This window comes from Leptinotarsa decemlineata, unplaced genomic scaffold (assembly GCF_025532065.1).
Source record: "Leptinotarsa decemlineata unplaced genomic scaffold, Ldec_3_MD MMD2_tig00026282_RagTag_RagTag, whole genome shotgun sequence".
NCBI classification, from domain to species: domain Eukaryota; kingdom Metazoa; phylum Arthropoda; class Insecta; order Coleoptera; family Chrysomelidae; genus Leptinotarsa; species Leptinotarsa decemlineata.
The window spans coordinates 4,277,977-4,292,173 of NW_027412668.1; the positions used below are offsets into that span (position 1 = coordinate 4,277,977).

The window sequence follows — 14,197 nt, forward strand, 5'->3', positions numbered from 1 at the left end:
GGTGTAATACCTGTAAATAATTTCTCTGTGATTGTAATAGTATCTTTGAGCGATCAACAAGAACAAATATACACAATATTACACATGCATCATTAATACCTCGTGCTTTAAAACACGTACTTTTATATAGCAGAAAAAACATGCTTTTATATAGCAACTTCAGCAACACATACTTTCATATAGCATCTTTTCTTTGGACGTTCACAGACTTCAGCCAATTTGAATCAGTATTTTTCGATATTTCTGGTCGTTTTACCACCTGCAGTGGCGTGCGTTCCGGTATTCATTCAAAAATACTTGTTAAAACTAATAACTATTTGTTGATTTATTTATTTTTATACAATCAATATTTGAAAGGGATATCTTTTTAGGAGAGATTAATTTTTGGAAAAGAACGATTTTGGATTCCTACTTTTACATCTCTTGATACAAAAAAATGGAAATCTTCCAAAGAAAGGAGGAAAGCAATCAATTTCAAAAAATGTTCATTAAAATAAATTTTTCACTTTTTAACCTACTCAATTATGTACGCCTATGGAACAAATACTTGAAAATGATTTCATTACTCGACTGCTCAAGGAAAAATACTTTTTTCGTAGGAATAATTTGCATTTCTTCTCCTTCTGATTCTAGTTTCATATTTTTTCTTTAGATCTATAACTTTTATTGTGGTTTCTTGCGGTGGAAGTGAATTTCAATTCAATACTTATTATATTACATTACATTATATTACATTTTTTGAATTATTGATTTTTTACGATTTTCCTTCTTTAGCAACCAAAAGCTCTTTTATCATGAAAAATTCATTCATTTTTATTTAGACAAAAATTACAAGTCTATTTTTTATGTGATATTTAACATCACTTCTGTTTCTACTGGTACATGAAATAAAAATTATTCTCAGAAATGTCGGAATATTTTTTTTTCATTCTTGCGAAACTATCTCGTATATTTTTTTTGTCTATATTTTCCCCGTTTGAACTGCACGAACTATTTCGCCTCAGAACTGATGCGAAATATGCAGGAAACTATGATCAAGTCGGTCATCGATCTAAGACCCAAGACGAAGGGAGAATCCCGACATATTTGAAGTCTCTTGACATAGTTACCGCTTCTCTGATATTTTCTCCGGAATGCCAGCTATTCGATAACCCTCAAGGGTGGCAGCGTAGCCTGTTATTATCCTTATCTACCACAATCTCGGCAATGGGGCACTGTCAGCGTACATGCGGGTTCGGTTTGAAATGGTGAATTAGCGTATTATGTTTTGAAATAAAAATAATGTATATACATACATATTTTAACTTTACCGATGCGTCATTAATTTATGATCATAGAAATCACACACCCTCTATGTAACATCTCTTTCTATCAACCGTTATGAACAAATGACAATTCGTTAACATTTGTCTTCTAATCAAAGACTTATGTTATAGTGATGATCAATTAATACTCATAACAGTGGAAAGAGATAACCAGATAGCCGACAGTGTTTTACAATTCACCTACATTTGCTAGACATGATATTGACTGTTGACAGTATCATTGTTTTATGTTATTGGGTATTGTTTTCGTCAGTTTTACAGTGTCTCTGCATTCATGCACGGATGATTTAATAAAAACTCGTTTGTTATTATTAATGTCTGCAAATGTTTTGGAAACATTGCAATGCCACCTTTTTATTTAACTGTCACATCTACATAAAAACTAACTTTTGAGGTCGTTAGGATCCGACATTTCCATAAATTTGAAAATGTTAATTTATTGTCATTACCTACACGTTATAATTTTTATCGGGATATTAGCCACTTCGTCTTACATTTGACCACAATTTCGCGATTTATTTCATATGCACATCAACGATGACGTATCGGTAAACTTAAAATAATCGAAGTGTATATACAGGTTGGAAACACGGTATAGTGTTCACGTATATACATACACCATAAAACTGACGTACTGCTATGTCAAAAAAGTGCCAGGAATTGGTCAATGAAACGCAAAAACACTAGGGCTGGAAAGTCCCAGGTCTAAGAAAGAGAACGCGTTTTTTTGCTCAAAATTGGCTTTATTCATCAAAGTAAAGCAAGTTGGGCGTGGTGATGAACGAGCAGAAAACAAAATTCATGACAGTTGGAAAAGGTCATACAATTAACAAAATTAAGATTGAGGTGGAGAAATATAAATATCTTGGGGTCACAACAGCGAAGAATGGTGGTAGGGAAATGGAGATAAAATTATGAAAGCCAACAAAATCTACAGGCAAATAGGAAACTACTGCAAAGTATGGAAATCTCAAGTAGTACTATAATGAAAATGTACAGAGCAATAATAAGACCGGCAATAATGTACGCATCATAGACAGTGTCAATGACAGAAAGGCAAAGAGAACATAAAAGTTGCAGAAAGAAGATTACTGAGAACAATAATGGGGTCGATTAAAGTTGATATAAATGCACATCAGAAGAACAAACAGGGAAATTGCAGAAAAATGTGGAAAGGATGTTGTCTTATAAATCAAGAAACAAAGAACCGGATGGCAGGAACATATTTGGAGAATGAAGGAAGATAATGTAGTGAGAATGACGACAGATTTGGGATCAGCGGGGAGAAAGAGAAAAAGGAGACCTACGAGTATATCCAGCTGGTCAAAAGAGGTGAAAAAAGGCCTGAAAACGACCGTAGTTGGAAATTTAAGAGAAATAACAAGAACTACAAAAGTATGAAGGAAGATATGTGAGAAGAAAGATGACGTAACCAAGACGAACATAGGGATTTATTCACTCTAGCCAACCGTGCATTATCCAAATTCATATTGACTGATACTAAGCACGCTTTCAGATATCTGTCAATAAAATTTTACAATGCTCTTCCAAATGGTCTGAAAGTTGAATCGTTGGATTCGAAGCTATTGAAAACTGAAATGAAAAACGTGAAACCTGGCCGTGAGCATGAATGCCGCACACGAATCAATCAGGTAATATCTGTAATGTCTGCAATTTCCGGTAATTAACCACCTATGGATGATACAGCGGAAATGCCGGCTGGATCATTAATTATCACTATGTTACAATCGAAAATATAATCAGTCATTGCTGTATGGTGATTAGCGTTGGAGATTTCGGAAATACTGAGTTTTCCCTCTGTTCAGTAATCGGTTCATAAAAAAGGATTCAGCTGCATTTCTTTGAACATTTAGAAGCGGGAAAAATTTGAAATCATTTTTTTAGTCACAACAAACTCTGGAAGTAGCAGGAAGTCTTTATACTCCAAAAGCTTCGTCCAATTCAATGGATTATCTCAACCGTAAAAACATATCACCATCTTTGTTTCCATTTAAAAAATATACCTAACATAAATTTCCTATTTATTTTTTCCTCATCCTTAATCTTCTATTGTAATTAAATTCACGTGAATATAAGATGACTGGGTAATGTATTTGTATTTATGTAAAATTGCTGTATATTATAACTCAATGTAGATGAATATAAGATTGAACTTTGTATGAAGTGAGTTATAGCTTGGGAATTTCCTACTTCGATCGCACGTTAAAAGATAAGACCTCCGTAATCCTTGGCTAGCACAAGTTTCGACTTTTGAAGGTTGTCTTTCGTAGGGGGCGAGAGCTGGTTAAAGGATAAACAGATTTTAACAGAACAAACAGACTTAATGTACGATTGATCCAACAGAGAAAATTACAAGGTATTCAGGTATTATTATTATTATTGCTGTATGTTAGTACACTTTAAAATCTCTGGACCAATTTATACGTTATTCTTCATATTATCCTATGTAGGATCCCAAGAAATGTAATGTATGATTTGTTTCATTTATTACGTAATGAAATTGGCCGATACTTGATGAAAATCTTCACTGTTATATTTAACAAAACCGCAACCCGAGTTTCCCGTGAATGGTAGTGTCCGTACTGTATGAACACGTGTTCATACTGTATGGCTTTCTCGGCCACACGTGTTCATACTGTACAGCTGTCTCAGCCACACGTGTTCATAGTGTATGGCTTTTTTAGCCATGCAGTATGAACACGTGTTCACACTAAATGGCTTTCTCAGCCACACATGTTTATACTGTATGGCTTTTTTTCAGCTATACAGTATGAACACGTGTTCATACTGTATAGCTTTCTCAGCCACACGAGTTCATACTGTATGGCTTTCTCAGCCACACGTGTTCATACTGTACGGCTTTCTCAGCCACAAGTGTTCATGCTGTATGACTTTTTCAGCTATACAGTATGAACACGTGTTCATCCTGTATAGCTTCCCCAGCTTTACAGTATAACTCCCTCAGACAAACAGTATGAACACGTGTCCGTACTAGCTGACCACGAATCCTCAGTCATACAGTATGGCTTCCTCAGCCAAACTCAGCCGTACTGGCTGAACACATGATTATACTGTATGGACACTAGCTTCCTCAGGCGTATTCATACAGTATGAACACGTATTCAGCCAAACATGTTTATACTGTATGGCTTTTTCAGCCACGCGTGTTTATATTGTATGGCTTTTTTCAGATATACAGTATGAATACGTGTTCATACTGTATGTCTAAGTCACACGTGTTTATACTGTATGGCTTTCTCAGCCACACGTGTTCATACTGTACGGCTTTCTCAGCCACAAGTGTTCATGCTGTATGACTTTTTCAGCTATACAGTATGAACACGTGTTCATCCTGTATAGCTTCCCCAGCTTTACAGTAAAACTCTCTCAGCCAAACAGTATGAACACGTGTCCGTACTAGCTGACCACGTATCCTCAGTCATGCAGTATGGCTTCCACAACCAAACTCAGCCGTACTGGCTGAACACATGATTATACTGGATGCACACAAGCTTCCTCAGGCGTGTTCATACAGTATGAACACGTATTCATACTATCTGACTGAGGAGGTTACTGTATGGTAAAACACGTGTTGCGGTTTTGTAAACTGTTCAATGGAAAATCTCACAATGAATGGTTACTTGAATACATGTATTTATTATTATTGTTGAATATTTATAGTATATTCAGAATACTCGCGAAATTCTCTAGTAAAAAAAATTAAATGTCTTGTGAACGAAATAAAAATTCTTCATTTTTTCAGAGCCAGTTAGGACACGGAACCAGTTTTCCATACAGTACCGGCCCGGAGGAGGCAGACCAGATTATTCGACGGGCCCCCAAAGACACGACGACCCCCTCTCCCTCCATCAAGCCCTAGGTCAGGCCGTGGAAGAGGCCCAAGGGGGCTTGGACGACAACACTGGGTTCATCACGGACCTGCCGTTGTTGAAAAGTAAGTGGAAATTTATTCAAATTTAACCAAACTATATTATCTAACTTCGAATGTACAGCTACAGTGATTCGTTCTTTCAGATCTTTTTACCATTAAGGGTGGTATTCCTCAGGGATCCATATTCTAACCATTCTATTGAGTATAAAATTATCCAAAACACAAATATGTTTGTCATTAATTTTGGTTTGTTGCTTTGGTTCGTTCAAATTGTGTTTCAACCACTCCAATATTTTGCTACCAATCCCATTATTGAACAGTGAAACAGAGTTAGTGTAATGATCAACAGTTTTTTTCAAGAAAACCTAATGCGTAGCAATCTAAATCTATACTAATATTATAAATGTGAAAAACTGGCCTTTCTAGTCTAGTGTCCGAGCAACGAATTGATTCTCAGTCGTATTTCCAGGTATGAAAGGAGGCAAAGATCACGCAGGCGGATCCATGGTGTCCCCCAGCGACGTGTTCTGTTCTGTACCTGGTAGACTATCCCTTCTTTCCTCGACGTCGAAGTACAAAGTGACGGTGGGGGAAGTACAACGTCGCCTCTCCCCTCCGGAGTGTCTGAACGCTTCCCTGCTTGGAGGAGTGCTAAGGAGGGCTAAAAGCAAGAACGGGGGTCGCATCCTCAGAGAGAAGTTGGAGAAAATCGGGCTCAACTTGCCGGCAGGGCGACGGAAAGCTGCTAATGTGACTCTCCTGACGTCCTTGGTGGAAGGAGAAGCCATACATTTAGCGAGAGACTTCGGGTATGCATTTCACAATTTATCCTCTCACCAAGTGAAGCTAAACTAACGGCTTTATGAATTTTAGCTATTCAATTTAATTTTTGTTCTTTCATAAATTTCGGATCATAGTAGACTTATATTAGACAATGGAAGTCCGAACTAATAAAGTTCAAACTATATAGATGATGAAAATGAGGGGTCCTAGTGCAGTGCCTTGAGTAACACCACAGGGCACGGTTCTGAGCATACCTTGGACAACATCAATCTCAGCAATCTCTTCACTATCTGATAAGTAACTTGACCAAGGATTGTATTCAAAAGCCATAACTATTTAGTTTTCTCACTATATCGTTCCAGATGGTGTAGGCTCTAGAGAGAGGTTTTTTGTGCAACTTTCATTTTTTCTTCGCAATTTTCACTTTATTCTCTTCCATATACGACCCTTCGCTTCGCTCTTCGAATTTTCTAGTGTTCAAAACGGTGTTATAAGTCATTTTCTCAAAGCATGTTCAGAGTCTCCGTCGATTTTTTCTTCACACCTTCAACTGTTTCAAACCCTATTCCATTTAATGCTTCCTTCACTTTCGGGGACATTAAAAAGTCACACGGCGTTAGCCCGGTGAATAGGGTGGATGTTCCAATACAGGGATCCAATGTTTGACCAAAAATGACTTCATACTTAGCGCAGTGTGGATTGGAGTATTGTCCTGATGAAGCAACTATGACTTGCTCCACAACTCTTTCTCTTTCACGGAAAGTGGCTAGAACCTCAAGATCATATTCTTTACTTACTATTTGTCCTGCAGGAACCCAATTTTAATTTTGGCATACGAACTTTCTTCACTCATGGCGACTGTAAACTCTTTCATTAGCACTTGATCCCAGTGATGCCGAGCTGATACGATAGGTTGCCTTTTATGTTTCGGGATTTGACAACCCAAGTGTTGCAATCTGGCAACTGACAGCTCTATCGTGAAGTTGGACATTTTTGAGCTATTTGTGTTGTTTACAGTAACTTAAAAGATTCATCTCGGCCCAAAAATGTAATTAAATCGTTAATATTTTCGTGCGATTATTTTTTACAAGTTTCGGCGTGGATTAACTCAGCAACAATGTATGGATGAACTTAATTCAATTTTTGGCGCTGAAGCTCCATCAAGAACCAGTGTTTATCGATGGTATGCTGAATTCAATCGTGGTCGTAGTTCAGTCCAAGACGAATTTCGTGAAGGTCGTCCAAAATCAGTTGTTGTTCCAAAAACCATTGATGCTGTGTGCGAACTGATATTGCAAGATCGTCATGTGACCTATCGTGAGATTGAGACCACCTTAGGCATTAGTGGGACCAGCATACATTCAATATTGCATAAACATTTGACTGTCAAACAAATTTGTTCGCGTTGGATCTCACACAATTTGTCAATCGCTCAAAAAAAGGCTCGTGTCGATTGGTCGAAGGAAATGCTCAAAAAATACGATAGCAGTGCTTCGTAACACGTCTATGACATCGTGACAGGTGATGAATCGTGGATTTACGCATATGAGCCCGAAAGTAAACAGCAGTTGACTGTATGGGTGTTTCAAGATGAGCCAAATCCAACATAAGTTGTTCGCGAAGCACTTCCAAGCAAATGGTCGCCTGTTTTTTCGGAAAAACTGGACATGTCGCAACCGTACCCCTAGAACAACGCAGAACAGTCAATTCTGAGTGGTACACAAGAATTTGTTTGACAGTTGTCTTCCAAGAAATCAGGAAAACCAACCTCCGAAGACGAATCACTCTTCACCACAACAATGCGAGCTCTCACACATCGGCTCAAACAACTGCATTTTTGAGCACCAAAAACATCGATTTGATAAGTCATCCGCCATATAGTCCTGTCTTGGCACCGAATGACTTCTTTTCATTCCCGCACGTAAATAACAAACTGAGAGGTCAACGTTTTTCGACACTTGAAGAAGCGGTTGCTGCATTCAGAATGCATGTTTTGGAGATACCTCAATCAGAGTGTCAAAAGTGCTTCGACAGTTGGTTCAAACGCATGCAGAACTGTATACAGTGTCACCGATAAAGTCCGCATCAAATGGGAAACTTTTTTATTTATCGTTTTATGTGAAATTTGATTTTGGCAGTAGATTTTGCTTAAGAAATGATGTCAAATGGCGTCTACAAAATAGGTCACGTGATTTCCTTAACCTGTCAAAATTGACATTTAAAAAAAGAAACATCGAAAAATGACATTATTCTTCAAAATATCCAAAAATATCAAAGGATAAAAACATTTTCTTTTGTAATTTTATACCCACACACCAAGTTTCAAACCCATAATAAGTATTTTATATTTTCACAATTTTTCCGCATTCCTGCTTTTTCTACTTATCAAAATTTAAGCACACCTGTACTAAATCATTTATTTTAACTAAACTCGTCACCGAATTTCTTTTTCTGTAATATAATAATATTTTAAGAGCCTCTTTGATGTTAAAAACAATTTTTGAAAAATAAAAGTTGTCAAACTTGATGCAAAGTTCATCTAGTTTCAACGGGGCTTTCCAAACTATACAGTACTTGAGTTTTTTAATGAGCAAATGGCCTCACAATATGAATTAGAACAAAACGGAACATTAGGAAACATCATTTCGTGATTCTTGAAGCCCATTCAATAAAAGAAAAAAACTCATAGTATTTACATTTACCTACTCCGCTAACAACACTAATTTAAAAAAACTGGGTAGGCTGTGAAAAAATATGAAACTACATAATGTGTTTTAGAAAACGTCACTGTCACTGAATAAATTAATGCCCGTTAGTTCAATGTAATGTATGAAAATTAAAATAATATGTTATCTTTACAAGAAAAAATTGAAATTGTGCTAATTTGTGGTGAAAACACATTGCATCGACAAGTGGCTGATATTTTTAACGCAAGACATCCTGGCAGACATGTACAGCAAATCCACTGTGAGTAAGATTTTAAAAAAATTTAAACTGACTGGTTCAGTTGAAAATACTTTTAAAAAACGTCATAATCCATCACGCAATAATGATGAGGTTCAGTTGGCTGTCTGTCTGGATGTTATCGAACAGGGAAAATCAAGTATTACCAATATTGTAGATAGAACTGGCGTTAAAAGAGAAAGCGTAAAAGCAATTTTACATAAAAATAAATTCAAACCCTACAAACCCAAATTTATAAATACCTTAAAGGAAAGAGATTTCGATGTTCGACTAGATTTCTCTTTCTGGTACCAAGGAGAAGTAGAATTAAACAGAAAATTTCCTTACAAAATCCTATGGACCGACGAAGCTACCTTCACATCGAACGGCGTAGTCAGTTCCCAGAATTGTAGATGGTGGGCTCAGGAAAATCCTCATTTTGTGATAGAATGTCGGGACCAATATTCATTTAAAGCAAATGTGTGGTGCGGTGTTTTAAATAATCAGATAATGGAACCATTCCTTTTTAGACACAATTTAACTTTTCAGGATTATTTGCAATTTCAAAATACTGAGATCAGTGATATAGTGGACAATATGCCGGTTGAAATAAGACACAGTCTGTGGTATCAATGTGACGGGGCTCCTATTCATAGTTCAAGACAAGTCAAAGAGAAACTATTAGAAATGTTTAGGGACAAAGTTATTGGGCGAAATATGGAGCAAATATGGCCGCCTAGGTCGCCAGATTTAACCCCACTAGATTTTTTCTTGTGGGGTTACTTAAAACAAATCGTTTATAAACAAAGACCTTTTCGTGACGTGAATCACCTAGAAACTGTTATCAGAAACTCTATTTTGAACATAAACCCTGTGAGTATCAGCAACTCAATAAAAGATGTATCAAGAAGGACAATTATCTGCATAGAACGCGATGGAAGACATACAGAAATGTAGTGTATTTAATGTCGTGAGTCTTTTTTTCGTGTTTTTTTGCTATTAGGTATAGGTACATGTTTATTTTCAGTTCCTTTTAATTAAGATTAAATTCCACTGTATTTTTTGTTAAAAAAAAAATAAACACTCTAAGATATTGTTTCCTAATGTTCCGTTTTGTTCTAATTCATATTGTGAGGCCATTTGCTCATTAAAAAACTCAAGTACTGTAAAGTTTGGAAAGCCCCGTTGAAACTAGATGAACTTTGCATCAAGTTTGACAACTTTTATTTTTCAAAATTTGTTTTTAACATCAAAGAGGCTCTTAAAATATTATTATATTACAAAAAAAGAAATTCGGTGACGAGTTTAGTTAAAATAAATGATTTAGTACAGGTGTGCTTAAATTTTGATAAGTAGAAAAAGCAGGAATGCGGAAAAATTGTGAAAATATAAAATACTTATTATGGGTTTGAAACTTGGTGTGTGGGTATAAAATTACAAAAGAAAATGTTTTTATCCTTTGATATTTTTGGATATTTTGAAGAATAATGTCATTTTTCGATGTTTCTTTTTTTTTAAATGTCAATTTTGACAGGTTGAGGAAATCACGTGACCTATTTTGTAGACGCCATTTGACATCATTTCTTAAGCAAAATCTACTGCCAAAATCAAATTTCACATAAAACGATAAATAAAAAAGTTTCCCATTTGATGCGGACTTTATCGGTGACACTGTAGATCTTCATGGGGAATATTTTGAAAAACAATAAAGTGACTTTCGATCATTGATATTTGTTTTTGTTCTCTAGTCCCGAAATATAAAAGGCAACCCTCGTATAACTCAGAAACTCTTGTACTGCCCAGTGACGTTATAATTTGGATACACGTCGACGCCAACGACTCATAAACCCTAAATTGCAAATCTGATAATCAAATATTGTTTTTTTTTTCTTATTAATAATAAAGGTTGCTTCTTCTGTTGCAGATACGTTTGCGAAACCGAATTTCCCGCGAGGCAGGTCGCGGAATACCTCCTGAGACAGCACGGCGAAACTATGCGGAGAAAGGAACTCCTCCAAGCCACCAAACAAGTCACGAAAGAGCTGATGGATCTTCTGAACCAAGACCGCTCCCCGTTGTGCAACACCCGACCGCAAATCCTCCTTGATCCTTCGATCCAGAGGCACCTCACGCACTTCTCGCTGATCAGCCACGGCTTCGGCAGCCCCGCCATAGTGGCCGCATTAACCGCCATACAAAACTTCCTGAGCGAGTCCCTGAAGCACCTCGACAAAGTTTTCCCGAATCAAAATGCCCAGCAAGGGCAACCGATGCTGGTGACTTCTTCCCTGGACAAGGCCAAGTTAGACGATAAGAAGTGACGACTTAAGAATCTCTTGTATGTTGTGATCTAATTGACTAATATTAGAAGATTGCCTTGCGATCTGGTGGGAACTGAACACGATTTTCCGATATATGTAGCTAGAATCCCAGGATTTTTTCTCATTTATTGATTTGGTGAGGAGGTTCTCGACAAAGAATGTAAAATTCTCTCATGACCTGAATTACCTAAATGTTAAATCCCAGATAAGGAAGGACCGATGGATATCTACTGTACGTCCAATTTATGCCCAAAATATATATCATGGACCTCGTTAAATATACCAACCTGAACGTCTATGAGATATCCTCGGAGAATATTCATTATAAGTTCACCGAGGAATGTCTTATGGATATACACTTCATGCCTATGGATACTCCTGCCTGAGCTAGACACAAATTGGATATTCATTGGATATCTGGAATTGTCTGGGATCTAACACTTCATCTAGAACTCTAACTTACCTTATCGAAGATAATGAAGCAATGGTTGAAGAGATCCAAAAACTAGAGATTGTTTTCTTGATGTTTTGAGGTTTACAATGGCATATTGTGTTGTAGGTAAATTTGCGAATCACTATTACAGTACGGCGAATGGATCTTTACACATGCATCATCAATTTGTGCATCCGAAATAAGTCGACAAAGTAATGAAAACAATAAATTAGAACCTAACATTTAGGTGAAAAATATATATATTCTTCAGCCGTGCATCGTAACAATTTTACTGTGGGAATATTATGAAAGTGATAAAAGAACTATCAACTGAACACGTGGTCTGGAAAGTCCCGGCCTAAGAAAAAAAACCCGTTTTTTTTTTGTTCAAAATTGGCTTTATTCATCATCGTAATCTCTATCAAGATCCATCCACAATCCTACCAGCAATACCACTCTTGTAGATTAATCTTTTGCCCCAAAATAGTCACCAGGTCTGCGAACAGTCGCTCGGAGCCAAATCTGGCGAATACGGTGGATGTAGGAGCAATTCAAAGTTCCATTCATGTAGTTTTGCCACTGTTTTGATTGACTAGTGACATGGTACATTGACAAAACTTTTTTTCTTCGCCATTTTTCAATCATTCAAAACGATTTTATGGATGTAAAATTAAAACACGAAATTGTTTTTGATCCATTGTTTTGAAAATAATAACAGTAGTGCCACTCAGCATAAAAACTCACACAAACTTCTTGTAGAATATGATATTTCAACAGCTTTCTTTTGAAGGTTAGTACTATAACTGAAAAAGCTGTGAAAGCAATAAGACTGGCGCCATCTATGTGTTAGGCCCGAGACTTTTCAGCCCAGGTAGTACATACATAGATTTGGTAAATATTCAAAATCCATGGGTATGATTGAAAAAGTCTCACTCCAGAACAAATATGTAATTAGCTGTCATCAAAATTATTCATCTTTTTTCCACACGAGTATCTTTATGATCATACAGTACTTGACACCTTACACTGTTAACCAGAGCCGAAAAACAAAGAATTCCTGATCCAATGTTCGTTTTTGAGCTTTTGTATCAATTAATTGCCTCACAGTAAAAGCTGTAGGGAAAGATAGACGACGAATCTCATTCGACAGAGGATTTAGAGGCTTGTATACAATGCAACGTCATTGGGAGATTTCATTGCCTTTTCCTGCCATCTTACAGTTAGAAACTATATTAAATAGTTAGTAAAACAGAATATAACTCTAGTGGAGACTTTAGCAATTTTTCATGACCTTGGCAGTGTGATAAAAATCTAAATGCACTGCTTTTAGAAAAAGAGTCTGCGAAAGTTATAGTAAGACTTTATTCATTAATAGAAAACCAGTCACTAATTTGAAAATATATGGTAAGGAATGGCATAACTTTGTGTAATTTCACATTCCATCAAATAGTTTCAAAAAATTGTTTTATTGTTAGAAATATCAGCTTCAATGGCTTTGTTCCAAATTTCTTGTCTCATAAAAAACTTGGTGCCGTGTACAATGATTTCGTTGTCACTCGGCATGATTCGTCATTGCTTCGTTGCCTTTAATATGTTTCACAATTGCAGAGAAACATCAGGTATAAAAACCCACAGACCACGACAAAATAAAAAAATTCAAAGCAAAATTATACAAAAAGAAAAAAGCTACAGTGTTCAGTTCCCAACCCAATACAATGTTTTTGCTTGGGACTGGCTCAAAACCTTCAAATACTCACTAAAAAGACTCCCTCGTCGAGGACGAAACAGTAAGGTGTGCGTTCATTTTGATGGAAACTATGGTATATTTTTGTGGATACTCAAAATTGAAATACTCATTAGTGTTTATGAAATTTCAACATTTCACATAAAGTCAGTCCCATATTTTTGTGGTGTAATTTAATTTGTTTAAAATTGTTATAAGTATTATTTTTGTTTTTTATTGTATTATTAATGATTTATGTATATAAATATTTATATATTTTTCAAAACAGTGCCAATACCAACAGTGTAAATATACATTTTGGAAAAATATATTATCAAAAACTCGAGATTCATCTCTTTTTACCTATCCCTTCACTCAAATCCACAACAGTTTACGTTCCCGCCGGTTCGAGGCCGGAGCACCCCGTGCCAACGTTAGATAGCTGACTTTTGATGACAAAAACTTTATAGTCTAAGATCCGACAATAGAATGACCTTCACCCATCGCGTTACGGGTTGAAATATATTTTAATATTTAATTCAATATCTAAATAAATATATTCCGTAAAGGTTGCCTGAAAATTTAAGTGCAAAGTATAATTAACTAATAATTGAAAAATTAATTTTTACGGACATTGCAATCATTCCCTTACGTTTTAAATTGCATACTAATCATAAGTATATAACTTGTGCAATATGCATATGATGGGTTGCATAATTTTTTCTGGTAAATATCTCCAGAGCTCTGTAATTTAGA

General features: G+C 36.1%; 1 protein-coding gene and 1 long non-coding RNA gene across 2 annotated transcripts in view; both read left to right on the forward strand.

Annotated features, from left to right (window-relative positions):
* The window catches only part of TfAP-2 (Transcription factor AP-2), a 53,665-nt gene extending 39,878 nt beyond the window's left edge, over nucleotides 1-13,787 (forward strand). The window contains 4 exon segments of the mRNA XM_074179646.1: nucleotides 5,110-5,154; nucleotides 5,157-5,301; nucleotides 5,708-6,047; nucleotides 10,889-13,787. Of these exon segments, the coding sequence (XP_074035747.1) occupies nucleotides 5,110-5,154; nucleotides 5,157-5,301; nucleotides 5,708-6,047; nucleotides 10,889-11,285 (927 nt within the window). The 3' untranslated portion in view covers nucleotides 11,286-13,787.
* LOC141484620 (uncharacterized) lies at nucleotides 1,700-3,364 on the forward strand. Its single transcript, XR_012466711.1, has 2 exons — nucleotides 1,700-2,977; nucleotides 3,231-3,364. It is a non-coding gene; the product is annotated as an uncharacterized lncRNA (long non-coding RNA).
* Nucleotides 13,788-14,197: the final 410 nt, after the last annotated feature.